This window comes from Podarcis cretensis (genome assembly GCF_951804945.1).
Source record: "Podarcis cretensis genome assembly, chromosome: 6".
Classification (NCBI taxonomy): domain Eukaryota; kingdom Metazoa; phylum Chordata; class Lepidosauria; order Squamata; family Lacertidae; genus Podarcis; species Podarcis cretensis.
The window spans coordinates 32625987-32652802 of NC_137175.1; the positions used below are offsets into that span (position 1 = coordinate 32625987).

At 41.6% G+C, this 26816-nt stretch overlaps 2 protein-coding genes across 10 annotated transcripts in view; one reads left to right on the forward strand and one right to left on the reverse strand.

The window, feature by feature from the left end:
• CEP250 (centrosomal protein 250) overlaps window positions 1-26816 on the reverse strand; it is a 138703-nt gene that overhangs the window by 38655 nt on the left and 73232 nt on the right. For 4 of the 9 annotated variants that reach the window (XM_079978707.1, XM_079978705.1, XM_079978706.1 and 1 more), the window contains exon 4: window positions 1080-1262. In XM_079978707.1, the coding sequence (XP_079834833.1) occupies window positions 1080-1262 (183 nt within the window). Of the gene's footprint in view, window positions 1-1079; window positions 1263-2039; window positions 2114-2651; window positions 2673-2702; window positions 3524-3830; window positions 4051-26816 lie in introns of those variants that run through there. The other 5 variants (XM_079978711.1, XM_079978708.1, XM_079978709.1 and 2 more) reach the window with 5 other exon arrangements.
• GDF5 (growth differentiation factor 5) lies at window positions 10723-16147 on the forward strand. Its single transcript, XM_079980716.1, has 2 exons — window positions 10723-12333; window positions 13586-16147. Exons 1-2 carry the CDS (start codon window positions 11697-11699, stop codon window positions 14452-14454), a joined length of 1506 nt encoding a protein of 501 aa, XP_079836842.1. The 5' UTR covers window positions 10723-11696; the 3' UTR covers window positions 14455-16147.

Sequence of the window (26816 nt, forward strand, 5' to 3'; positions counted from 1 at the left end):
TTATTAATTTCCAAATTTTTAACAAACACAAAAACAACATAAAAACAAACATAAAAAGTCATACTTTCTTTACCTCATTTCCATAAGCCTCTTTTCCCGGACTTCCCCATACCTTCCCCTTTTTGCATCCTTTATTTTAAGCAATTGTTCAGCAACCCTTCTTAGCCAATTAAATATAAATTCATTCTCCTTTTCAATTTCACCCTAAACTTAACACAATTTATCGCTGCAATTCTACGTCTTCCTCTCCCTCTGCATTTTAGCACTCCTCAATTTTATAGTAACTCTTAAGATATATTTTAAACTTCTTCCAATCTTCTTCCACAGTCTCTTTCTCTTGGTCGCGGATTCTGCCGGTCATTTCTGCCAGTCCCATAAAGTCAATCACTTTCGCCTGCCATTCCTCCAGCGTGGGTAGCTCTTGTGTCTTCCAATACTTTGCTAGGAGAATCCTTGCTGCCGTGGTAGCGTACAAAAAGAAATTCTTATCCTTCTTCGGCACCAGCTGGCCGACCATACCCAAGAGAAATGCCTCTGGTTTCTTGTTAAAGGTGCACTTAAGCACTTTCTTAATTTCATTATAAATCATTTCCCAGAAGGCCTTAATCTTTGGGCAGGTCCACCAAAGGTGGAAAAAGGTACCTTCAGTCTCTTTACATTTCCAACATTTATTATTGGGCAAATGATAAATCTTCGCAAGCTTGACTGGGGTCATGTACCACCTATAAATCATTTTCATAATGTTTTCTCGTAAGGCATTACATGCCGTGAATTTAATACCTGTGGTCCATAACTGCTCCCAGTCAGCAAACATAATGTCATGACCTATGTCCTGTGCCCATTTGACCATAGCTGACTTCACTGTCTCATCTATTGTATTCCACTTCAACAGCAAATTATACATTCTTGATAAATTCTTAGTATTGGGTTCTAACAGTTCTGTTTCTAGTTTCGATTTCTCCACCTGGAAACCAATTTTCCTGTCTTGTAATGTACCCTTCTTCCATCCACCAACAGCTCTCTACTCAAAATTCATCATCTCCTTGTTTCAGATATCACTAGAAATATACTGGTTTTACCTTTGCCTGTAACTTTTGTACAAGTACTGCCTGCCTATGCTGTGCCTCCTGGGAATTCTGTAGTCTGTGTTGATAGGATGCCTGATTTTCCACCATCTGGTGATGTAGTGCCACTAGTTGCTCTTCTGGAAGTAAGTGAACTGTCTGTGTTTTCATACTGCTTGCTGCTTGGTCTCCTTCCATCTAAAGGTCAAAGCAGAAAGAAGCAAGACTGGTTTAATTAATCTAGCAGACAAGATGGCCCTGATGGCTCTACTTCCTCAAAAGGAAAAATGCCCAAAGATGGGAAATAATTTGCTTTGTTTCCAACAGAAGAAAAATAAATGTTGTTAGCTGGAAAGCCATTTCCACAGTCTTGTTGCAGGCTTCCATTCTGTATAAAGAATGAAAAAGCATTAGTTATGACATTTGTCAAGCCATTTTTTAGTCATATTTTATGGGAATGGGGATATTACCAAAAAACACACAAACAAACCATAAAGCGGTGTGTTACAGAGTCAAGAAAAAGCAGGTGAAGATGCAAGAGACCAACCTCAAGCTGACATTTTAAAGTTTTAATATGATTGAGTAAAAGCAAAAATGTGCCTAATACATTTCAAATGGAAATCTTTGCATCAACTGATCCAATACATTTTTCTTAAAAAGGAAGTATGATCCTATGTTTGTTTGTTTTCAAAAACAATTCCCGCTATGCTGCTTATTCTCAAGTAAATGCATCAGTCTGCATTTTTAGAAATTGTAATTTCAATATAACGTTATGGTTTGTCAATAATCTATGATTTTGCACAACTCTGTCAATATTCTGAAACAAATTCCTACAGTCCATTCTGTATAGTAGCAAATCACAACATGCAGGATTGTCACACATGCACGTGGAATAAGTACGAATTCCAACACCAAACTAAATCTATGCCAGAATTCCACGTGTGAAAAGCACAAATATTAATTCTCTTTTCTCACCACTTGTCCTTGACAAGATAACTATCCATCTCAACTTTACAGTGAATAACATTATACATCCTAGCCATGTTAGTCTGTGGAAGCAAAAAACAACTTTTTTTGTCTTATGGCACTTACAAACTTATCAAGACCCAAGCTTTCATGGTGCAGAGTCCATAACCTATTCCTCTGTGCATTTATTTGAAAGTATAATGGATTTCCAAGCGTTTTACTTGCTGGAAATTGCCTCTCTGGTACTTTCCCTAACCTAATGCTCCTCAAGTCTATTTACAACAATCTTGTAATGCAGATTGGCACTATCTCACGCCTGCTTATTCAAAAACAAGTTCCGTTGATTCCAATGGGGCTTACTTGCAAGTGCTTAGCATTTTTAACCTTAGGACTTTTGAGTTTGCAACAACAGTAAGCAGCCACATATATCTGCACGAATTTTGAGGCGGTTGTGTGTGTGGGGGGGTGTCCTCTATTAATGGCAGATTCTTCCAATCCAGAGTCCGGGAAGATCGCAAACTGTAGTTTCCCTTTCTGCAAACGGGTTGGGCTCAGAAGCGGAGGCGGAGCGAAGTGATGGCACTCCGTTATAATTCTCAATAGCAGCACGTTATCCCTCACCTGTTCTGCCCTGCCTAGTATATAACAGCAAGCAAGCCTCCCCGCCCTCACCTGAGCACGCCTCAACGTGCACCTGGGATGCTCACCTCCACAGAGATGGTGAAACTTCCTTTCCGCTGCCGCCTGCAGGCTTTCGTGGGCGGGGAAAGGGGGCCGCCGGAGTCCTATTACATTTCTTCTCTCCGCTCCGGCAACGGAAACCCGCCTGCTCGCTCGCTTAGTGGAAGCGGGCAAGCGACTCGTTTGTGCCGCCCCGCTTTTCCACAGTTAAGAGACTCTTGGCTGCCCGGGCGTATGAGGGCGCACGTTCCCCCTGTGAGCCCATGAAGGGGACTGTCTAGGCCTGGTACATTATCCCCACAGGCAGGACAGGCCTAGTGCGAAGCTCCGACTCCCAGTAGCCAATGCCGCCGGCAGGAAAGGCGGCGGCGGGGGGGAGCGGAATAGCGCGAGGCAATAGCAGTGGCTTTTCGGAAGTTCGAGCTGCGCGGTTTATTTCCTGAGCGACGAGGCTAGGCCTCTCACGGCAACCCTTCCAGCGAAACACAAGCACCCTTGGCGGTGGTGGAGCGCTTGCCGTTTGGGCCCTCAGATCTCGGCTTCTCGCCGCCGCCAGTTCACGTACACAGCGCCCCGAAGGCCGTCCAGGCCGCGTCGGGAAGTCTGGGCAAGCGCTGACCCCGCTGTTCGCAGTTTGGGGTACATAAGCGTCTGGTTCGTCCCGAGGGACAGCTCATTCCTATGCGGAGTTAGACTCTTAAGCCCACAGAAGCTCTCCATAAGATAGGCTACAAACCTGTGCTCAAAATACAGAGGGGTTCTCTTTCACGTTGTTTACTTATTTACCTTATTACTATTATTAGTATATATTTATTTATACTAATATAAATAAATGGAATCCCTGGAAAAGACCCTGATGTTGGGAAAGATTGAGGGCATAAGAAGAAGGGGACGACAGAGGACGAGATGGTTGGACAGCGTTCTCGAAGCTACAAACATGAGGCAGTGGAGGACAGGAGTGCCTGGCGTGCTCTGGTCCATGGGGTCACGAAGAGTCGGACACGACTAAACGACTAAACAACAACATTTATGCCCCACCTTTTCCCCAACATGAGGCAGTTAAAACAAGTTAACATATTTAAAACATGTAAAACAATCACATATGCTCCCAGATAATACCTTTAAGGTTGCCAAAATCTGAGTCATGAAATGGGGTTTATGCAAGTACCATGGTAGGATGTCTCCCTGCTTTCAATAGGGACCCAGGATCAGCTGGATGAGGCAGCAGTCTTAACTGGAGAGGAACAATGCAATCCTAACACCCCAGAAATTATGTTTTATTGAATGCTAATGGAGCTTGCTTTTAGGTAAATGGGATTAGAATTGTCACTTTAGGATTCTAAATGTTGAACGTTTTTTTTTTTTAAAAAAAATTGTCTTTTCTTTTTTGCTCTTTTTTTCTATTTCTTGGTTTTTGTGTATTATTTGAAACTAATAAATATCATTTGAAAAAAAAAAATAGAATTGTCACTTTAGGCCTTTGAATCAGGTTACATGCTTGCTTAGAAGTAAGTCTCATTGAAAAGTAATAGGACACATTTCCAAAAGAGGTTGATTAGGATTATGGTGTCAGGTGTAAGAACGCAGAAATTTCAGTGCCCAGATTCGAGCTGTGCCCAATAACATGTTAGTTGCTCTCAGTACCTCTGTTGGAATTGACCTGATAGCTGAGTTGTAAATTATCTCCTGTGAATTGGTTGCTGTAAATGTGTATTTTGGTAGCATTTAGCAGTTCTGATCGTTTTTTGTAACCTGCCCTGACAGCATGTAATTAACATGTACAATGAATAATAATAATAATATAAACTACTTTTACGAGTACTGATTCTAATCTCTTTAGGGATTGTGAAAACAGAACTGGGGTAGTTATTCCAAGTTAATTAACACAGACATAAAATGGGAAGTTATACTAGAAGCATTCTATGTATAAGAAGGTATGCCTGTAGGGCCTTTCACACTGGCTGAACAACTGCTTGCTCTGTCAGCACACGGGTGTTCATATGAACCCCTCTTGTGAATCATACTACTTAAGCACAGAATTTGGTATATATGAAGAATTCAGCACCTGAGAATCTCCAGTTTCATGGTTTGTTTTAAAGAAGTACCGTTAAAAACTTGATTGTGCCAAAGGTTCAAAATGTATGAACACTGTTGAAATTTCAAAGCTGAGCAGTTCTTTACTCGACCAACAGGCCTTGCCTTTCAGCATCCATATAATAATTGCCATCTTAGTGCCTCTACAGTTGACCATACCAGACTTCAGACATGGCAAAGCCTAAACCTGTTCACCGGCAGACAACTTTATTTCAGCTGAACTTCTTTCCAAATAAATACAGTAGTGGTATCAGCCTCCCATTCACTGCAAACAGTTTCTGTCAGGCTCCAAAGACTTCTTCCATCATACAGTGGTACCTTGGTTTACAACCATAATCGGTTCCAGAGGTCTGGTTGTAAACCAAAACAGGTTGTAACCCAAGGCACACTTTTGCCAATGGGGCCTTCCAAAAAAAATTGGTTGTAATCCCCCAAAAAAGGGGACACGCACTTCCGGGTTTGACGTGGTTGTAATCCAAAATGGTTGTAATCCAAAGCAGTTGCAAACCAAGATACTACTGTATTATTTTTCCTGAAAAGTCTCTTCCTTAAAAATGTAAAATTTCTTCTGCCACACATCTGTCCTACTACATAAGTACTATCTGTGTTTTGCCCTGCTGAAATTATGAATCCATTCCTTTAGAGTTTTTTGGAACTCTTGTTTTTTCATATGAAGCATTAAAAAAAACCTAATAATAAAATATAATTTCTCAAGTTAGTACTGATTTCAGAAGAAAAACCACATGGAACTGATCAGGAAAATATTCAGTTAATGTTAACTTTGGCTCAAAGATGTAGAAGATTGTTGCATGTGCTTCAGATCTAGCATAAATTCTGTTGGATACACTCATGATTTCTGTAGACTGGTTGCAGCTTGTTTCTATAACGTTCTGGCGCTGCTGCAGACAAGCAAATCACATGATTCTGTCTCCAAGTTTCCATGCCTTGGATTATTGTACTCAGCCACTTGCTTCTTCAGATTCTTATGCTTCTGTTTGCATTAAGACACTAATGTTATTGATTTATAAGCCCAAGAAGCTGGAGACCTTGGACTCTGCTTTCCAATTGTTAGAAATGTCATTTGTTAGACACTGCCAACAGCAACATCTGGTTTCTATTATTTAAAGGGACAGAAATTATTGGTAACCTTTTTTGTGAATGCCAAAGAAGCCCACAGTATCCATGCCCCTTAGAGGCCCCTTTCTTCCTCAGGTCTCTTGTAACAACTCACAGAAGCTGTCAGTATCCATACTGTACCCTTGAGGGGCCTCCACTATGAGAGCACATTTTAGAAAATGTATTTGCAGCCTTTTGGTTCCTTGGTCATAAAGGGCTACCTCTCAACTATGGCATAAAACTCACATCAGTGGCTACTTCAGCAGGTGTTCCCAGTAGTTGGGGAGCATGAAACCCAAGTTGTAGTTCTTTAGAATCCTGCAGAGAACGTTTTCTTAGCTTTATTACAAAGCAGAGAGTGTGTCATTCTAGTGCTGTACAACTTATTATTTCCTTCCAAAGAAGATGGTTGGCCATATGTCTTTTTGTGACGGCTTAAACTATATCATATGGTGGCTTCCTAGGTTAGCAAAGGGATTTTTCTCTCTGAAACTAGCTAAACATTAGGTCTGAAGAGCAGTGATTTGTAGATAGGAACCATTTTTAAAACTGCTCCCTCCGGAGTACTGTTGCAGTCTGAGTACATTGCCTGCATATATTTGCTAAGCCTCTTGACACTGAAACACACTATTCTTTCTTCACTTTTCTGTTTACTTTAGTGAAGCTCAAGCCCTGCCATAGCTAAGGTTACGCCAGGATATTCCATATAGTGAGACATTCTAAAAGTTTGCAATCATTCTTGGGCGCCATAGCCTGCTGTGGCATATATTTGGCATACATCTAGGCAGTCCCTCGGCCTCCACTTTCTGCTTGTACAATTTATGGACAGCTCCTATCATGAAGAGTTTCTGTCCGTATAGCTAATGAAACTGAAGGTTTTGCTGTAACAGCACTAAACAGCTCTAATGAGACTTATTCCCACTTAATGGGTGGAATTGCCTAGTTACCCAGGAACAAGCTTTTGTGCTGGAGATAGCCAGGGAGGGAATTTAATGGCTAGAGTTTTGTACCCAAGCACTGGTTCAGAAAGCACACAGCCTCTGAAACGAAGAAGGGGGAAACAGAGCATGGAAATTGTTTCAAATTGCACAGCTAGGTAGGTGAAAAAAATGAGCGAGGTACCTACCAGTAATACCATGGACATACAATAAGAATTTGTTATGCTACCATAGAATGCTTCCAGACACATTTATTGTGGGATCAGTGCACCTCATGCATGCAAGTTTTTGTTTTTGTTTTGGTGTGTTTGTTTGTTTTTGCAGTAGCCACATCATTGGCATCAAAACACCAGCCATATTTTCCCCTCTAGATTTACTCTTCCCACAGAAAATCCAATCAAGACAAATTTGTTGCCTGTTTACAACGTCTCAACAACCCATTTGCAGAGTAAGACCCCGACTGGAAACATACATAGTCAATTCTCTCAGCAGAATGAGGAGGATAGTTGGTGTGCTGGACTGAGAATGGCAAAAATCCAGCAGACTGAATGCTGGGAAACTAACAACTGGGTTGACCCTTGTAAAGTACTCATGAGAGATCCTAGGGTTTGGCCTCTAGCAAGCAGTCCAAAAGTCTTAACTGGAGATTAGACTGAAGGGCTTATCCACACTGAAGGAATATGTGGATTTGCACCAGCCAGTCTCCCCATTAATATGGGGACATCCTCACTCCAATGTTTCGCCACCTTAAATGTGGGGTTTTTTTTATCCTAGCCATTTCAAACTTTCCAAGTATTAAAAAACCCTGCATTTAAAGGGGGCAGGGTCCAGCCCAACACTAGGATGAGGGGTATGTCCTCATATAATAGTAGAACCCCTTAGGCCTCATCCTCTACAGGTGGGGAACCTGCAGCCCTGAAAAGGTTTCCGAACTACAACTCCTACCATTCCTGACCATTGGCTGATGGAGTCCAACAAGATCCGGAGGTCACGGGTTTTCCATTCCTGTTCCACTTAAACCAATCCTAAGTGCATATTCTTCCTATTACCCTTGTCTCCATCTTCCTCTCCTTCCTCTGTACCCTCTGCCTGTGTCTGACTTTAAAGTCTCTTGAGCCCAAGCAAGTCTACATTGTTCATCTGAAAATATAGTAAGTTTTCATATTAAAATCTGGTAAAATGAGGAGATTGGGAAATGCCTTGCCTTGGGGAGTCAGGATAACTGTATATACCCTACTTCAGGCTTTTCTTTCTCATCACCAGCGCTCAAAATTCGCCAGGCGCTAGGCACATTTTGCAGCTGGATATCGGCTACTTGTGACCAAGTGAAGATGCCCGGGTGTCAGAATGGTGCCTGACGTCTCCACCATCTGGAGCTGCATGCCTGGGGATCCTTGGATCTTGACTGTTTTCACACACTAGCAACATATCCTGTAGAATTCTATTCTTTATATTTTATTTGCACAATCAGAATGAATGTCAGGAACCAAAAAGTCATTGAAAAAGACGACTTTTGGGCCTTCTGGCATAAAAATGGCAACTAGACGTTCCGTTTTGATGACAGTAAGCCTGGTTTAAGGAGCTTTGGTGCCTAGCTTATATATCTGAGTTTCTAACACTGCACCTCACGTGTTCTTTGTCAAACTGCTGAAATTCCCTGTGCTTCAACTTCTAAAGAACTGCTCATTCCCCAAACAGCTGCGTCAGCATAAAAAACTATAGCACTCATTAGTGGTTTGAGGACGGCAATCTCTATTTGTACAATGGAGATCATGCAGCTTGCTCAGGCTATTAGAGCACAGTTAGTAAGAAAATTAATGTTTGAAGTAGTACTTTCTTTAAACATTTCTGCTTCTGGTCATGGTCAAAACCAACTGTTGGCAGGAAAAAATGGTTTAGGGATCAAATGACACCCTCAACCCCAATTAACACCTCCTTTATTTTTTATTTTCTCTGAGCTGGTGGGGCTCATTCCTTTTTCTAATAGAAACAAGTCACTTTTCTGACATATACAGGAGAAATATTGTAATTATTCTGAATTTAAAAACTTGACTACATGTGTCAAAGCTGTGGTGTTTCTGCAGCAACTGGGAGACTTAACAGCAATGTCTGTAGTGCCAAGGTGCATCAGTAATTGCCATCCTAATAACAGCTTTAGAGGGCATTTTTTTTTTTGGAGTTGGGATGGCATAGTAGAGAAGGGTTAACCCTCTCCAGCCTGCTTCCCCAATCAAATCAGTAATCCACAGCTCTGCTTTGAATTTTGTTTTGTTTTTTGCCTGACTTGGAGCAACACACACAGTTTTTTGTTTTGTTTTGTGCCTTAAGGTTAACGGAAGATCCAGGACTTATTCATACTGGAGTTTATTTTTTTTTAACAATATTTGTAAAGAACAGTTTTAATTGAACAACATAAAAAGAAAAAGTGAAAAAAGAAAAAGGTCTACTATATTATTACAAGAGTTAACAATAATATATATACAGGGTGATTCATAATGAAGTATACAGTTTCCATTCATAGTAAATGGAAACTGTATACTTCATTATGAATCACCCTGTATATATGCATTAGATAAGTATATATGGGATTGTAATTGTTTACACACTGAAATTTAATGTGGATTTGAAGCTGTTTGTGCCTCTGTATTTTTGTCTGACAAATGACATTCTCCTCATTCGAATGCTACCCTGAGCTCCTCCCTGCCCCCCATTCGGATTTTCCCGATATGCTAATCATCTGATAAGGGAATAAAATCCAATATAAAATCCCATGTGACCCAACTGTGAAGGCACTGAAGCACATTGTGTACATTGCATGGGCAAGTTTGTTTACATACATGGTGATGTTTCACTGTGTGCCATCTATTGCCACACTTCTTCCGTTCTGTTTTCATTTTGGAGCGACACACACTTTTTTTTTACTTGCCTGCTCTTTTGCACAAATTTGGTAACTCAAAAAACCTATAATTTCATCTTCAATTAAGGTAAATAATATCTGTGCACATGTCTACAGTGGACCACAGATTCCTGGAAAAGATGGTGGGTGGTGGAGTCCTAATCAAGAGGAGGAGACAGCAACACACTCTGTGAATAAATCCCATCAAACACCACCAACTGATGTGGATGGGAAACACTGAGAGAGATTTCAGAGGTTTAAAACCAAAAGCGCTCACATTTGCATGCATAGAAAATATACACAGGGAAACAGTGACCCAGGTGCATATGAATGCCTAATGTGGACACAGCCCCAATCAGACATTTCCTCCATCTAAAGTAAATAAATAAATAGGAACAAAAATAAGCATTGGACAAAGCAGTCATAACTTCTGGGCATATTTCAGCAGGTGATGTAGGTTGTGGTGCACAGGTGGACAAGAAGCCCCTGAAACATTCCCTATGCAGCAGAATTCATCTTGGGGCCAAATTTTGTTGAGCAACATGTACAAGATTAAAGATTTGGGATGCTCTTCATGCAGAAGACATTGCTCAGCAAAGCTCACCTGTTTTTGTTACAATCTAGAAGACATTATTTGCCCAATTCACGGTCTGCTTTCCCAAAGTTTATATCCTGTTTTCTGGAATCAATGCAGCAAGAAAGCTTCATTCCACATATAAAGGTATTTATGATATATAGTACCTTCACAGTTCCAGCAGTCTGTTTTGTAATAGCAATTTTTAATTTTTCTGTAAAATATCACATTTATACTGAACTATTTAAACAAGCTGTCTTTTCTTTCACAGGAGCTCTAGGTTCCTGCAGGGGACACTGCTGCTTAAACATTGACTAATCCTGGTAAAGAGAGCCAGTTAAATAAAAGACTCTAAAAAGCTTTATGCAGCGCTAGCAAATATTCCCTTAGCCGGGCATCACATGAGATTTTGCTTAATTTCTTAAAGACTTTTAAAAATATGTCATAATAAATGTTTTAACGTGCTTATTAAAGAAGAGTTTATTTTGTTAATACTCTTGTTAACTCTCATCCTTTCATCACCCAGTGACAGAAGGAAATTGCTGCTAATAAAGTTCAGCGTCTATGTTCAGAAGAACTTTATAAAACATCTCTGTGAATTAGAGCATGCTTTAATGCATTTATTCCAACTGATTTTGTTAAAGGCTTCTACTTTTTCTCTTACACGGCTTTGTCTTGTTTAAAATGAGAAGTTCATTTAAGGCTAAAAGAGGCAACAAGTTGCCACTTTAAATTGCATATTCTATAGAGTTTGGGTCCTACAGAGTTGTTTTACACGAAGCAGAGTATGACTCATGCTAATGGAAAGGGCAAAGAAGACTTTTTAAAAGAAATATATCACACTTAAATTAGTTTAGACAGCATGACATCAGAGAGTAATTAAATAGGTTTTTGTTGGAATTCCGCTTCCAATTCCTGAGTTCAGGTTTGTAAAAGATTTCTGAGCACCTGCAGGTTTCTGTGTGTGAAATATTTTCACTGGAAGGGATTCAAAACTTTTTAAAAAACCTTTTAATACAGAGGCAGCATTACGCCATTCTTCCTTCTTGGAAAAAAAACCCTCTCCGATTTAAACAAGAGTCCTTCAAGTTTTTAGTCACTTTTACAGAAGAAAGGGGGTTGGTAAACTTTCTCTTTTCAAGAACAAGCTGCTAGCAGAAACCAGGAGAAGACCAAATTGACTAAATTAGCATTTCCACTATGGGACTGGATACAAATATTAAACAAGTAGATTTAAAGTGCTTTAAGCTTAAAATAAAACGCTTTCTGCTGACTTTGGTTCTTAATTTTTTTCATGTTTTCTTATGCCAAACTGGAGGAACCTTTTCTGATTTTTTCTTTGGTGGCATTCAAAGGAAGACCAGAGGATGAAAATCCTGCACTTTCTTACTCTACTGCTTTGGCACTTTAGCTGGTTTTACCTCGTTTTCATTTCCTTAGCACTGAGTCCTGCTGAAGCAAGTCAAGGCAATCCAGGATCCAAATTAGGATTGTCAAACATAGATGGAAAAGAGAGAAACCCCTTGCCAAGGGCAGGTACATTTAGAACGGGGAACCATGGATATAGTGCTGGGAATTCAAAGTCTAGGGCAAAAAATAATAATGCGCAAGCCGGACTTCTCTTGGCAAAGACTGATGACTCAAAGAAGACTCTCTCCAAAGCAGGGAGCACAGACAAAAAGGTAGGAGTTCAATCTTCAAACAGACAATCGGGAATAAGGACGGTGACCCCGAAGCTACAGAACTTTGGCCCCAAGGCCCCACTGAAGAAAACTGGCACCAGCAATTCAGATGCCAGCTCCTTCAAAACCAAAAAGACTAAAGAAGCTATTGCCCAAAGGGAATCTAAGGAGGCGTTCAGGCATCCTGCGATCACCCCACATGAATACATGCTCTCCCTGTACAGGACTCTTTCTGATGCAGAACGGAAAGGTGCTAATGGAAGCGTAAAACTAGAGACTGGGCTTGCCAATACAATTACAAGCTTCATAGACAAGGGGCAAGGTAAGAAAACAGAATGTTTGCCTATCTTTCAAGTGTATGAAATCCATGTCAGAAGTTAAAGGGCAGAGGGGATCTGTATTTCCAAAAATCTGGGCAGACTCCAGGCATTTTCATCCTTGCAATATAGATTTAAAGAGCATTTTTCACATCAGCTTTTTGGTATGTTACCAAACAAAACGGTCATGCTTTTATTAGTAATTTTAGGATTATGTTGTTGTTGTTGTTTTACAGTGAAATAAAATGCTTTTATTTCCTGCAGAACATGCTACTAAAAGTGTATGGTGGCAGTATAGCTGCTGCAGCAAACAATACCCAATTAGTCCATTTCAGCTAAAATACCACTTTAAAGGGTTAGACTTGGGGGGAAGAAGACTCTCGAGTCTTTCTGATTTTCAGTCAGTCAGTCAGTCCTTTCTGATTTTGTTGTTTGTCTGTTGTTATGAATCAAACAAATTTAGATGTACCTTGTTATAATAAATAAGCAGAAGATTTAATATTTCAGTGATGTCTCCAAGTCCATCCACATTCTTCCTTAGACCCTCACAGGGCCCCACAGCAACCTGTGAATGCTGGGTGGATCAAGTGACAGTGCTGTTGGGTGCACAGGTTTCTGACACAAGCACCATTGGAATGAATGATTTGTGCAACCATGCTTGGTAAATTTAGCTTGGATCAGTCAATGGATCATACAATTTTATGTTGAGAGTTTTGAAGTCATATAAAGAAGTGTAGTGATTCAGAAGAGATGCAACCCAACTTTATCTAGACTAAAGGAAGTGTCATGCTAATGGACAACAAAGACTCTCTCACACACACTTTCTCTATGTATCTCAATAGGTAGATAGTATATAAAAGAGAATGCATGCCTTCAAATGCTAAATCAAGTGACAGCACATAAATCACCAAAAGTACAAAAAAAAAATGTATTAAATTTGCCGTCTGGAATCTTAATACCAAATGCAGTCAAATGGAAACTAAGTCCTATTGATTAGCCTTAATGTACTGTTGGATTAACTTTGGGGGACAAGAACATAGACTAAAATAATGCAGAAATATTTCTATGTCTGAATTGGAAGTGTTGTTTTAGTAAATCTCCATGGAATATGAACTTGTAGCATTTCCATAGCATTGTTTTATAATTCCCAAGGCTGCAAACTAATAGTGAAGGTCATTGTGTGTTATTAAGAGAAATTGAAATTTTGAACAAATTTCTGTTCAGTATACATACATCTCTCCCTCTTTCTCTCTTTAGATGACCGTGCTCCAGCTGTTAAAAAGCAGAAATACATTTTTGATATCAGTGCATTAGAAAAAGATGGCTTACTGGGGGCAGAACTGCGTATTTTAAGGAAAAAACCTTCTGACAACTGGAAGCCTACTTCTCATGGGAAAACATGTCAAATGAAACTATTCAGTTGCTCCATAAGCAGGCAAGCATCCATCCTCTTGGACTCTCGGACAGTCAACATCTTAGATACCGCAAAATGGGAAGTCTTTGACATTTGGAAGCTTTTTAGGAATTTTAAAAACTCTGCTAACTTGTGTTTTGAACTGGAGGCTTTTGAAAGGGGAAGGCCTGTTGATTTAAGGACTGTGGGATTTAACAGAACAGGGAGGCAAGTCAATGAAAAAGCTCTCTTCTTAGTATTTGGTAGGACAAAGAAAAGAGACTTGTTCTTCAATGAAATAAAAGCCAGATCTGGCCAGGATGACAAAACTGTTTATGAATACCTATTCAATCAGAGAAGAAAGAGAAGGGCTCCTCTAGCAACTCGGCAAGGAAAGAGGCCCAACAAGAATCTGAAGACAAGATGCAGCAAAAAAGCACTTCATGTGAATTTTAAGGATATGGGCTGGGATGACTGGATAATAGCCCCTCTTGAATATGAAGCTTATCATTGTGAAGGACTTTGCGAATTTCCTCTTCGGTCCCATCTGGAACCCACCAATCATGCTGTTATCCAAACGTTAATGAACTCTATGGACCCAGAGTCGACACCTCCAACTTGTTGTGTTCCGACAAGACTGAGTCCTATTAGCATCCTGTTTATTGACTCTGCTAATAATGTAGTCTACAAACAATATGAAGACATGGTAGTGGAGTCCTGCGGCTGCAGGTAGCAGCAGCGCAATCTTTCACAGTACTAACTGCAAAGCCTTTCCTAGCAGCTGACAAAAATGAACTGACACAGATCAGCACTGTGATATCACTCAGAGTGGTTTGCGCTGGTCGATAGCTGTTGTGGCATCTGTCACAAGCAATGCATTGGTTGGCAATTAATGTAAGCCTATTTTGCTCTGCTGCCTCTCAGTTGCCTCTACAAGCTACTATCAAAGCTCAGTGGCATGGAGGACTGCGTAATACTGCATACCCCATGGTGGCTGAAATTCTGTTTGTGGTGCTACATTTTTCAGTTGTTCCCTGCCATACATCAACCATGCCTCCATCATGCTTCTTGTCTGTCCTGTTCAACACTAATTAGCAATTGTATGCAGTGCTGTTGTGCCACATTTGGAGAGGCTCACAGCTGCCAACACAGCAGCTTGAAATATGCTGATGTAGCCATTAAAACCTTGGATCAGCTCATGGTGCCAAGCCATAGACAATGTTGTTGCATCAGTGCAGCATCTGCTGCACTGCACCTTAAATGTTTGTACTAGTGACACAACTCATGGGACCAGGCTGTATATTTTCTAATAGTTAGAATAGATTTATAGAAGTGACACGAAAAATCTACTGAAATGTAATTGTTTTTGTATCTACCTTTTGGACTCATTCCAACACTAATTTATTGCTTCCAGACTCTGTTCTAGATCAAGACATTTTGCTCTCTGGAGCAGAGTGCCAAATGGTGCTCCAGATACTAGAGCCAACATTTCTGAAAGTCAGTTCCTGCCTTCATCTAGCCACCTAAATTCCTCTGCCTGAAGCAGCTTGATTCACTTTGACATACAGTAGGGCAGGCCTAGAGTTGCACAGACTCACCAGAGTAACAACTTTCCTATGAAAACCTTCTTCAAAGGACCTTTAATTTTCACATGATACAGTTTTTTGAATTCCTAAGGACACTGGCAAATTCAGTGCAAGTTGCTTCGGTACATTTCGCTTTCTCCTTCTGGCACTGTTTCGAAGCCTGAACAATCCATCTTTGCAGGATTAATCCTCTGTTTTCATCATCATATATATATATCTTTCATATGTGCTTTAGGATATCTCTACAAAACAGTGGACAAGATTCACATAACGAACCCCATTAGCCCCATTTCTGCAATGGAACGTTGCCTCACCTCCTGCTCCCATGATCCAAAAAATTGACTGGGGAAGGGGGTGTCAGAAGAACCCCCAGAACAGCACATGGAGAAAGGGGGAGGGGTATCATTCCATCTGGTAGCCAGAAGGCTTGTACAGATGGAATGACTGGAAGAGCATGTTTAATTCTACCCACAGTGTTTAAACTAACTAGTTTAACACAAATAGGTATGAGCAACATTTCATAATTCTTAAAACTGTATATTTACCAATAAATAAATAAATAAATGTTGAATTTGTTTTAAATTGTACGCATTATACATGGATTTAGAGAACTGCAGACAAACCTATTTCTTTCAATGTATATTTTATTTCAGCTTCATATCTTTATTAAATATCCATCTTTTTCATGTTAACGTTCAAACTGTTGTATTATTCTGCTTCTAATTCACACTGTTCTATATTGCTCGTAGTAAAATAACAGCTTAAGATGTACTAAATTATTGACAGTGTTAAGTGTATCTAGGTGCCATAGTTACCATAAATATAATTTTATTTTAAAAAGCTATTTGTTCTGAATGTTTTGTTCAATTAATGAAAACAAAACAAGAGAACCTAGGACCAAGGTGGGCTCTGTTTCTGAGTAATTATGGTTTTGCGCAAATGTTTGATTGCAGGCAGTTGTATCTTCTCTAGAGGGTTCATGGGTGAGGAAATTGCTGTGGTTGTACTTGCAATTTATACCCTTGGAGTGGCCTATAGAAAGGTTCTCTTGTCAGTCTACCTCAGGCAACGCCCCCATCTTCCAGCCAGAATCTGTTATTGGCTCCCACCAGTGGGCTGCCACATTGAGAATCCTATTGGCTCCTTCCCACACCCTGTGCTAGCAGCACAAGACAGCCCACTGCAAAGAGTGGCAAGTGGGGATTTATGGATTACTAATGCATCTGATATACGATTACCAGAAGTCTAGTTGCTTCTTTCACTTGAACTCAACTGGGTAGAAAAGGGGGAGGAACAATAACCAGTTACAGTGGTACCTTGGTTCCCAAACGGCTTGGCTCCCGAACAAATCGGCTCCTAAACGCTGCAAACTCGGAAGTAAGTGTTCCAGTTTGTGAACGTTTTTCGAAAGCCGAACATCCAACGCTTCTTCCACAGCTTCCAATTGAGTGCAGGAAGCTCCTGCAGCCAATCGGAAGCCGTGCCTTGGTATTCGAACAGTTTCAGGAGTCGAATGGACTCCTGGAACAGATTAAGTTCGAGAACCAAGGTACCACTGTTTTAACAGCTGTCAAAGGACTAGTGTAGGCTGTTCTAACAATTTATGGTGGCTACAAGACAATTTGCTGTGGAGGCTTCACCTTGCTTCTCTAGCAACAAAACATCAAAGTATGCATGAGAAAAGAGTAGCAGTTGATTCTCAAATGTTTCATTGCTTGCTGCTCTAGTACTTTGTAACAAGCTGTTTGTGAAGTCTAGAATGATTAATGCATGCAGAACTGAGCATGTGATGAAATCTAGGAGAACCTAATGCCTCTGCATAACAGCAGCCAATGTCCAGAGTGAACAATGGTTTCAATAATGTGTGGATGATCGAGACAATCCCTAAAGGAAGGAGGTAGACATCGCCCAATAACAGAGGACATGGATAGCATATAGTAAAAACCTAAGTATCTCCTGGCATTTTGTGTTAAAAGATTTCAAGCAACATTGCTGGAAAGGTTTATGCTGAAGACCATCAAAGGTTATTGCTAGTCAGAGTATTCAGCAGTGGATTAAATGGACCTGAAAAGGTAAAGGTAAAGGGACCCCTGACCATTAGGTCCAGTCGTGACCGACTCTGGGGTTGCGGTGCTCATCTCACTTTATTGGCCGAGGGAGCCGGCGTACATCTTCTGGGTCATGTGGCCAGCATGACTAAGCCGCTTCTGGCGAACCAGGGCAGCGGGGATTCGAACCGCTGACCTTCTGATCGGCAAGTCCTAGGCTCTGTGGTTTAACCCACAGCCCCACCCGTGTCCCTAAATGGACCTTAGATCGGGTGGAATAAGACAGTTTGCCAGCTTCATATATTCGTATTTACTTACATTTCTGTGGGTGTTACCTTCATTTCAGTAAATAGCTATTGAGTGACTCTGGGCCGCTAGCTCTGGCCTTTGTCTGAGTCAATATCTGAAGAAGTTTGGGAAATAAAAAATATAAATAAAAAATGTAGCCTCAGTCCACATTTCTTCCCCATACTTTATGACTGCTCTTGAGGGACTGTAGAGAAATTGTCTTCGGTGCAGAACTGAACATTGGTTTAATTTCCCTCAAAAAGGTGAATATTGCAGTCATGGTGTTCGTGAAAACGTGTTTCTTTTTATTTTTGTTACTTACACACTGTGACAAAATAAGTGATAGGGGACACTGGATGCATTCAAACACACATACAAGCTTCATCTGCCTTGCTCCTTGAAAGACATACTTGCCTCTGAATACAAAGCTGATTTTCTCTTCCCTTCCCTTGTGCAATTTTTGATCAAAGGCTTGTATTGTGCCTATTTGAAAATCGGGTTTTTTAAAAAAATTAAAAGCTTGAAAAACTTTCTGAAGAGAGGAAGAGGAGAGGCTTAATGCTGCCACAAAGCCTATCCCATCAGAACTGTGCACAACTGGCTACTAGCAAAATACAGACATACCTCATTTTATTATCTTTGCAGGCAGCCCGGCCACTTTCAGGGGAAGGAAGCCTCCTGCCCCTGCCACCCCTCTTCTGGCCCAGGGAGTGGAGCTGCCTGGAGCTGGTGCTGGGCTTCCCCCCTCCTGCCCCTGCAGCCAGTGGCGGGTGCTAGTTTACTAGATTACAGCAGAGGTTTACAAGCTCCCTTGACTATATTCTTTCTGCAGCTCTCCTGTGTGATACCTGGGAAAAACCTGACCATCATTCAAGGCACCCCAGGGTGCTGTGGCGCATCGGTTGAAAACCACTGGATTATAGTATAGTGTAAACATAACTTTTATACACACTGGGAAACGGGGGGGGGGGGATGTGTGGCTCACTTTATTGCAGTATTTGCTTTATCATGGTGGTCTGGAACCAAACCCACAATATGTCCAAGGTATGCCTATACTATCCTGTAGAGAAGAGATTGTATGCTTGACTAAACTAGAGTATGCATGGGTGGCTTGACAGCAGCCTTCTCCAGCCTGGTGCTCTCCAGCTGTTTGGGATTGCAGCTCCCATCCTTCTCAGCCAGCCATGCATCCCTGCTAGCTGGGTCTGGTGAGAGCTGTAGTCCAAAGCATCTGGATGGCACAGTGACCTGAGCACTTTCATCAGGTCAGGATACACCCAGCCAGTATACCTTCCAAGCCTCCAAGGCTAGTTCAGTGCTGGCCCAAGAATTAATTTGTTGAAGAACTTCAGCTGCATTACTCCCAAAGGATGGAGTCCGTCCCAAGTGGTTGTAGTACATGCACATTTGATCCATTCACAATCACAGGACTGATCTTCATATGTATCTCCACAAAACACATGGAACGTTCTGTTCATAGCCAGGAGAAAGTGGTCATGTCAATCCATTCATAAATAGCTATTGTACCCTTAGCTATAATCCATTAATACTACACTAAAACCCCAAAGAGAACGGTGAAGGCTTGCTTTATGTCTAGACAGCACACGCCTAAGCCACTAGGGTTTCTTTTTGATATAACAACATCTGGATTTCATCAGCAGGTAAAGGATGGGAGCAAGATCACATGGGCCCACAGAAGTCTTTACAGCACCTGGGAGAAGAGCCTCGTGAAACAATTTGGAACACAAACTGGCTGTGAAAACTAAAATGTTGCTCCATTATGCCTGATAACATTCAGGATAAGGGTGAAACAAAAGGGTGTGTTGCACTAACTGGTAGTTGCTGGCGGACTCCAGGATCTATCTAGTGCTGGCCCTACTAGGCAGAAGGAGGCAGCCGCTGGAGGCAAGCCCAACACCACCATTCCCCCCAAGTCCCCTAAAAAGCTACCCTGCTATGGCAATGTGCAGTGGAGGATACTGCCCCAGGACCCATGTTGAGATTCAGCTGCCAATTATATAAATATTTAAAAGATCACCCTGCTCTTAAGCCAAAAAAGGATCCCAGAGAAGTTTACAGATTGCTAAAAAATAAAAGACCCTTCCATCAGGCTTACAATTGAAAAAGACACAACATAAGAGCTAAATGGTCTGGGAGGAGAATAGTCTTGTCCTTTGCTTTAAACAGCCCTGAGTCCCTACCTGGGGAAATCAAAAGAGAGCTTCGGGGAAATTCTTTGGCTTTTAAAATTTAATTGTTTATTGTTTCTAAATTAGCGTAGCTATACTGTTGCTTTTTCCTTCAACAGCAGGATACACGTATCCAAATAAATATACTGCCCAAATAAATAAAATGGCAAAATGGCCATACCTTCCTGAGAAGTTGTGCTTCATGCTTTTGAAAACCATAAGTGTTGTGACACCTGTAGTACACCTCACAGTAATAACAGGATTATGTTTGGGTTGACAGGCCCCAACGCAGGAGAAGGAAGAAACGACCGACCAGTAGGGGGAGCTGACTGGTGAGAGCAAGGATTGGGGAAGGGGACTCAACTTCAGCCACTTTGGAAGTGGGGGAAAGGATGCCAGCTCCATACTCTGTTCTCCTGGCTGAGTGGAGAGCCTTACTGGAGGCTGCGCTGGGCTGTGGGCAGCTGTGGGGGACGGCAATTCAGGAGGCAGCAGTATCTGATCAGGAGCCTGAATAGGAGAGTGCAGTATTTCCCCCTAGAACCAAGCACCAATCCTGCAGACCGGAGCAGACCCACCCTCCCCAGAGGAGTGTGCATCTGCAAACCCGCAAAGCAAGCGAATCTCATGAGTGAGAGTGTAACACTCTGTTTTTAAAAAGCTTGACAGGCAGGATGTGGAAACTCTTGGGACATCTTCGTTGCTTCTGACCAGTTCTGAACTTCTTGTCCTGCTCCTGTACTCCTGAAATCGTGATTCCTGGATTCTGTGTCTGCTGCTAAGCCCATACTGTTAGTTGGCCTCCGTTGGAAGCAGGAATTCTCTACACATTCTTTTGCCATCTATGTATCCCTGCTTCCTTCCTTTCTTCCCAGCAACTCCATTCTTTTCTCCCTTCTACCCGGTCCCTCCCTCAGTCGGCATTCAGTGTCATTGCATCTTTTGGGGCTGTTCGTTGTTTGCGCCCCACAATTTGTTCTAATTTGGGGGGCGTGTTACAGAGGCCTCATTGGCCTCAACTTGAAGTTGAAGATTGAGTGCCAGTCCCATGCTGTGGAATCCTCTTCCAGCAGGAATTTGTCAGGCATCCTTGCTATTAACCTTGAGGCATCTATTGAAGACTTTTCTTTATGCCAATAGGCCAATGCAGTGGTTTACATTTTCTTGATTAGCCATGCATTTTAACGGTGGTTTTGTACTATTTTATAGTGTTTTATGTTTTCTTGTACAAGAGTTGGTGGTATATAAAAGCAAGCAAGCAAGCAAGCAAGCAAGCAAGCAAGCAAGCAAGCAAGCAAAAGAAAGAAAGAAAGAAAGAAAGAAAGAAAGAAAGAAAGAAAGATCATACCAAGCTACATTATTTGCAAGAGCAGTGGAGAGAATCTATGTGGATTTTTTCAATGAAGTGTAATTGGACTGTAAAAGTGATTCATGAATCTGAACAACCTAAGAAATTGAAACCTTCAAGAAGGTATTGTTAAGGATTTATTTTAGCTAAACTCTGTATGTTAAATAAGAACTAGGAAGCTTCATTGCTCGTGTGTGTTTGTGTTTTACACATTTTCTTCTTCTTTTTGCAATGGCTATGGCTATGAGCAATAAATATTTATTGTTCTAGCAAACCAGAAAAGAAAGAATGATAAAATGAGATCTAGTATAAAGAGACTGAGCAAAGAAATAATTCACTCTTAATTAGTCAGGGCCCCTTATTAAACTGATTTCACATAATTAACAGCAGAAACCTATACACGTGCCCCCATTGTGAGACACATTTAATTTAATGAGACTTCATCCCAGGTAAGTCTTTATAGGACTGCAGCCTAAAGTACTTCTCATAACACATAAACTACATTATAGAATTCAAATTATGTTAGCCAATAGCACAAATGGCTTAAGAAACCCCCAGAGACGTTTTCTGAATATATTTATTGGTGGTAGCACTTCCATCTAATGGATTTTGGAAGCAAACAAGAAATGGATATCAACAACGCACCCTTCTTGTGAATTTCCTTGGGGAAGTTTGGCAGTTCAAAAGACACAACACTGGTCTACAGTGAACCATTGGTCTGATCCAACATGTCACTTGTCCAAGTTCAAGTTCCCACATTAACTTTAATTGTTAACTCTGAGGTTTCATGATGCTATGTGGCTGCAGCCATGAGCACGTTCTCCTGTAAGTATGTCCTATTTAATGACAATATATACATTTATATATGTTGCATGTGCAGCCCATATCTAGAAGCATGAAAAGCTATACCGAAATACGCCAAAGGCTTACAACCCCACAGCTATTACTCTCTTATCAGCTGTTGGATTCTGATACAGAGTGTGAAGACTGGCATCCCATATTATTGTTATTGCCAAGTGCCCTGCTGTCCACTGGGGAATTGACATTAGCCAAATGGTAAAAATGAGAAGAAACATGAGTGGTAAAATAATACAGGTTAAAAGTTCAGCTTTCCACCTTTATGATGGCAGGTTTCTCTCCTCTCTCTCCCTCTTACTGAAAATGTCTCATTTGTATTTACTTTCTAGGGTCATTATCTGTCCCTAGTGAGTCTTTGTAAAGGTCCAAATTTCAAATAAACAGTACACTATGAGACAGGTATGTGTCGGTAATTTTTGTTGCATTTGGCTAAAATATGAACACTAAGCTGAATAGGTAAACATAAAAGTATGCCATTTAAAACAATGCATTCCCATTAGTGTTTGAATATGCGCCTAAACTCCATGTACACTTTTACATGGTTATGTCATTTCCTGTATAAAATGTGCTTGTTTATACAGCAGCCATATGAAAGATGCAGTAACCCAGTATGTGGGCTATTTGAAGCTGCTTTTAAGAAACATAAAACCCCCTTGGCCCTTGTATAATAAAAGGTGTTAAAAGATACTGCTTTTACAACATCTTAACCAAGCCTGATAAGATTTTTTTCTTTTTCTTTTGCTGTTAAAAACTTTTACTCTGTGGTTTTGGTTAATCTTATTTTAGGAATTGTTATTCTTGTTGCATAGTGTAGGGGTATTTTTTTACAAGTTTGACATAAAGTTACATATCAGGTGACGATGGTTTTCAACAATTGTTAAATAATTGTCAAGCATGAACAGTCAAATTAGTTGACAGGCTGCCTGATCCTCAGGGACTGCAAAGGTGCAGAAGCAAAGAAACAGCTTTGTGCCACTAAAATTCATAAGACTGTGTGGACAGCAAGTTTTCAGGGACTTGGATGGGGTGTAACAGAGCCATCATTGCTTCAATCCCCATTTGTGTGGTTCTTTTAAACTGTCCCACCACAGCTCCTGGCACAAACCAACTTTGCAGATTTCTATAACTCTGTAAGCAGTACCTGAGGAAACACTAAACTAGTTCCCAGCTATGAGGCCAGTTTTGCAGTACAGTGATACCTCAGGTTAAGTACTTAATTCGTTCCGGAGGTCCGTTCTTAACCTGGTAAAGGTAAAGGTAAAGGTACCCCTGCCCGTACGGGCCAGTCTTGACAGACTCTGGGGTTGTGCGCCCATCTCACTTAAGAGGCCAGGGGCCAGCGCTGTCCGGAGACACTTCCGGGTCACGTGGCCAGCGTGACATCGCTGCTCTGGCGAGCCAGAGCCGCACACGGAAACGCCGTTTACCTTCCCGCTGGTAAGCGGTCCCTATTTATCTACTTGCACCCGGAGGTGCTTTCGAACTGCTAGGTTGGCAGGCGCTGGGACCGAGCAGCGGGAGCGCACCCCGCCGCAGGGATTCGAACCGCCGACCTTTCGATCGGCAAGTCCTAGGCGCTGAGGCTTTAACCCACAGCGCCACCAAACTGTTCTTAACCTGAAGCACCACTTTAGCTAATGGGGCCTCCCACTGCTGCCGCACCGCCGCCACATGATTTCTGTTCTCATCCTGAAGCAAAGTTCTTAACCTGAAGCACTATTTCTGGGTTAGCAGAGTGTGTAACCTGAAGCGTATGTAACCTGAAGTGTATGTAACCCGAGGTATCACTGTACTAGATGTTAGTGTCCATGATATCATGGGCAATGGGTACCCCCTCCACCCAGTTTTCTTTTTCTCTCCAGAAAATAACGTGTAAAGAACATGTGTTTATCCAATGCAGAGCAGAGAATACAGTATCTGCTCATCTGCAGTAGCGGCTGGAACATATTATCCTTGATATTGTTATTATAAATGTGCAGTTTTCTGTTAGTTGTTTTTAAAAAGTGCCTTGGATCCAAAGGAAAGTTACCTCAGGAAGTACTCAGCAGTCAACCTTCCCCACTCAGCAACCACATGCACCCCTCTCTGGGGTTTGGGAACCCCTCCTGAGCAATGAGAGACAGGGTATGAATGACTGCTGAGTGAGGGAGAAGATGCTTTACTGGAGTCCTGGCAGTACCTGCATCCTTTCTATGCCCAAGGTAAGTTACTGAGATTTGGGGATACAGGAAGGGGTGTGTGGCACTCACTTTCAAGGTGAGCAGGGTCCACTTTGTCATGCCTTGTTAACATCTGAATGGGATTGCTTGCTTTTTCAAGTTCCCTATTTGAATAGTTGTGCCGTCCAGGGGCAAAACTAGGATTTATTTCATCCTGGTCAAAGACCCAGTTTAGCACACACAAACCCCATTTACGTACACACACAGATTGGGAGCCTCAATGTCACCCCTCTGGAGACTTCACCCGGGGCAAAAAAAACCCCCCAGCTAACCCCACCCCCTAGCTATGGCACTTGTGCTGTCCCTAATGATTTATACCTTTATAGACAATTCAGTAGGGTTGGCTATAGCTCAGTGATAGAGCAGCTCCTTTGCATGCAGATGACCCCGGGTTCTGGCTTCTCCAGGTGGGATGGGAAAAACTTCTATCTGAAACTGTTATGTACTAAAGTTCTCACCCTGGGCCCGCAGGGGGATACTGTCGATAGTTTTCACTCGGGTCCACATATGCAAATAAGGAATTGAAAGTGACGTTCAGTGATTGGATAGTTACAGAAAGTTGTTACTGTTGCGTTGTAGTGGAGCTCTATATAAGCAGGCTGGCTGAACCCTTCAGTTCAGTTCTGTTCTGGCCTGTGAATAAACAAGAGCTATCTGAAGAATTGCTGTGTTGTCTGATATGTTCACCCACAACTTAACAGAAACACTGGAAAGCTGCTGCCTGTCAGTGTAGAAAATACACTGAGCTAAATGAGCCAATGGTCTGATTCTGAATCAGACAGCTTTGTGTGTTCCTATGCTAGCTTCCGCCTGCCAACCTAGCAGTTCGAAAGCACCTCCGGGTGCAAGTAGATAAATAGGGACCGCTTACCAGCGGGAAGGTAAACGGCGTTTCCGTGTGCGGCTCTGGCTTGCCAGAGCAGCGATGTCACGCTGGCCACGTGACCCGGAAGTGTCTCCGGACAGCGCTGGCCCCTGGCCTCTTGAGTGAGATGGGCGCACAACCCCAGAGTCTGTCAAGACTGGCCCATACGGGCAGGGGTACCTTTACCTTTACCTTTATGCTAGCTTCATGTTCCTTTGATATATCAGACACACATTCTGAAGATCATGCTGTTTGGTTACAAGCCCTCAGGTTTACACAGAATGACTTTATGACTAGCCTACAGTAAGAAATGTGGGGTGCAATGGGACTCCTCTAAAACATTAATTATCCTACCAGCAGTACTGTGGTGCATTTTGAATGCTGTGTCATACAAAATCTGGATCCCCATAGATGTTTTAAATATTGTATGAATTAATCAATTAAACATATTTATTGACTAGACTGTCATACTTCAATGCAATGACAGGGAGGCGAATAATTTTCTTTTTTAAAAAGAAGTGTTGATGACTCCAACCGCCATTGAATAAGGCAGTGTATTTATGAGAGCAAACTTTTCAAGCTCAATTATAGGAGTGATAAATATGGCTTTGAAATCAAAACCAATCTTGACATCACTTATTAAAATGCAATTAACTCATAATATTGTCGTCAATTCTTAGTTTTAGACGTATGCTATGCATGAGCTCTGCTCACCAAGTTTTTTAGACCACTCGCTTAGCACAAGCAGCAAATACTGTAAAATGTTTTACTATCTGGATATAGTTGGTTCAGTTTTACTGGAACACGCTCTCCTCTCTGTTGTAAGACTCCCCTGTCTGAACACCGCAACTTGGAATAATGAAACCAAATGTATCAGGGCAGAGGTCACTAATGCACACTCCACTACATGGTTTTGAGAGGATCCGTCTTCAGATTTCAGTCCCAGGAGTGGACTTTTTAAAATAAAAGGATGGAGGCAAAAATCATAGGAAGCGAATGGAAAACTTTACCCAACTTTAAGGCTAGTGGTTCCTGCTACTCCTGTTAGAATGGTGCATTTATTTACTTTAGCTGATCATCTGTGGGGGCTCTGTTTGCGACTACCTGCCCAGCAGGATGCTCCTGGCATTTCATCCCTCCCTGTCAATTTCTGAATATGTTTTGGCCCAGTGCCCAACTGGAAGGTTTGATGACTCCAGCAGACATTGTTACAGCAACAGAACAGAACAGTGATTAAGCTGCCCTCTGCTTTGTCAGATTTTTCTTCTCATTTGTGTGCTGTTTAAAGAAGAGAACCTTTGCTGGTCAGACAGGTTTTTCACTCCTGCCTGCTTTAGCTTTCCATTACCAATAAGAGGTTATACAGCGTACAGGGCTGCACACTGTACCACACTATATGTAGAGGAGGTGTTCAGACTTAATTTATTCCCTGCCCCTGGATAAAGATTATTGCAGCTGTGTGTTTTGGAAAACTATCAATGAAGGGAGTTCAGCTCATACAACAAGCTTTGAATAGGCTACTGTACTCTGTATTTCCAGGTTCTGTTTTAATTGCACTTGCATATTACCTTAGAGAAAGCCAAAATCTGGAAAATGTTTTCTCATAGATGGTACCTCAGCCTTCTTGACCTTTTTCACACCAAATGCATTCATGCATATGATCAAAACAATCTAATATGGAACAGGGCTTGTCT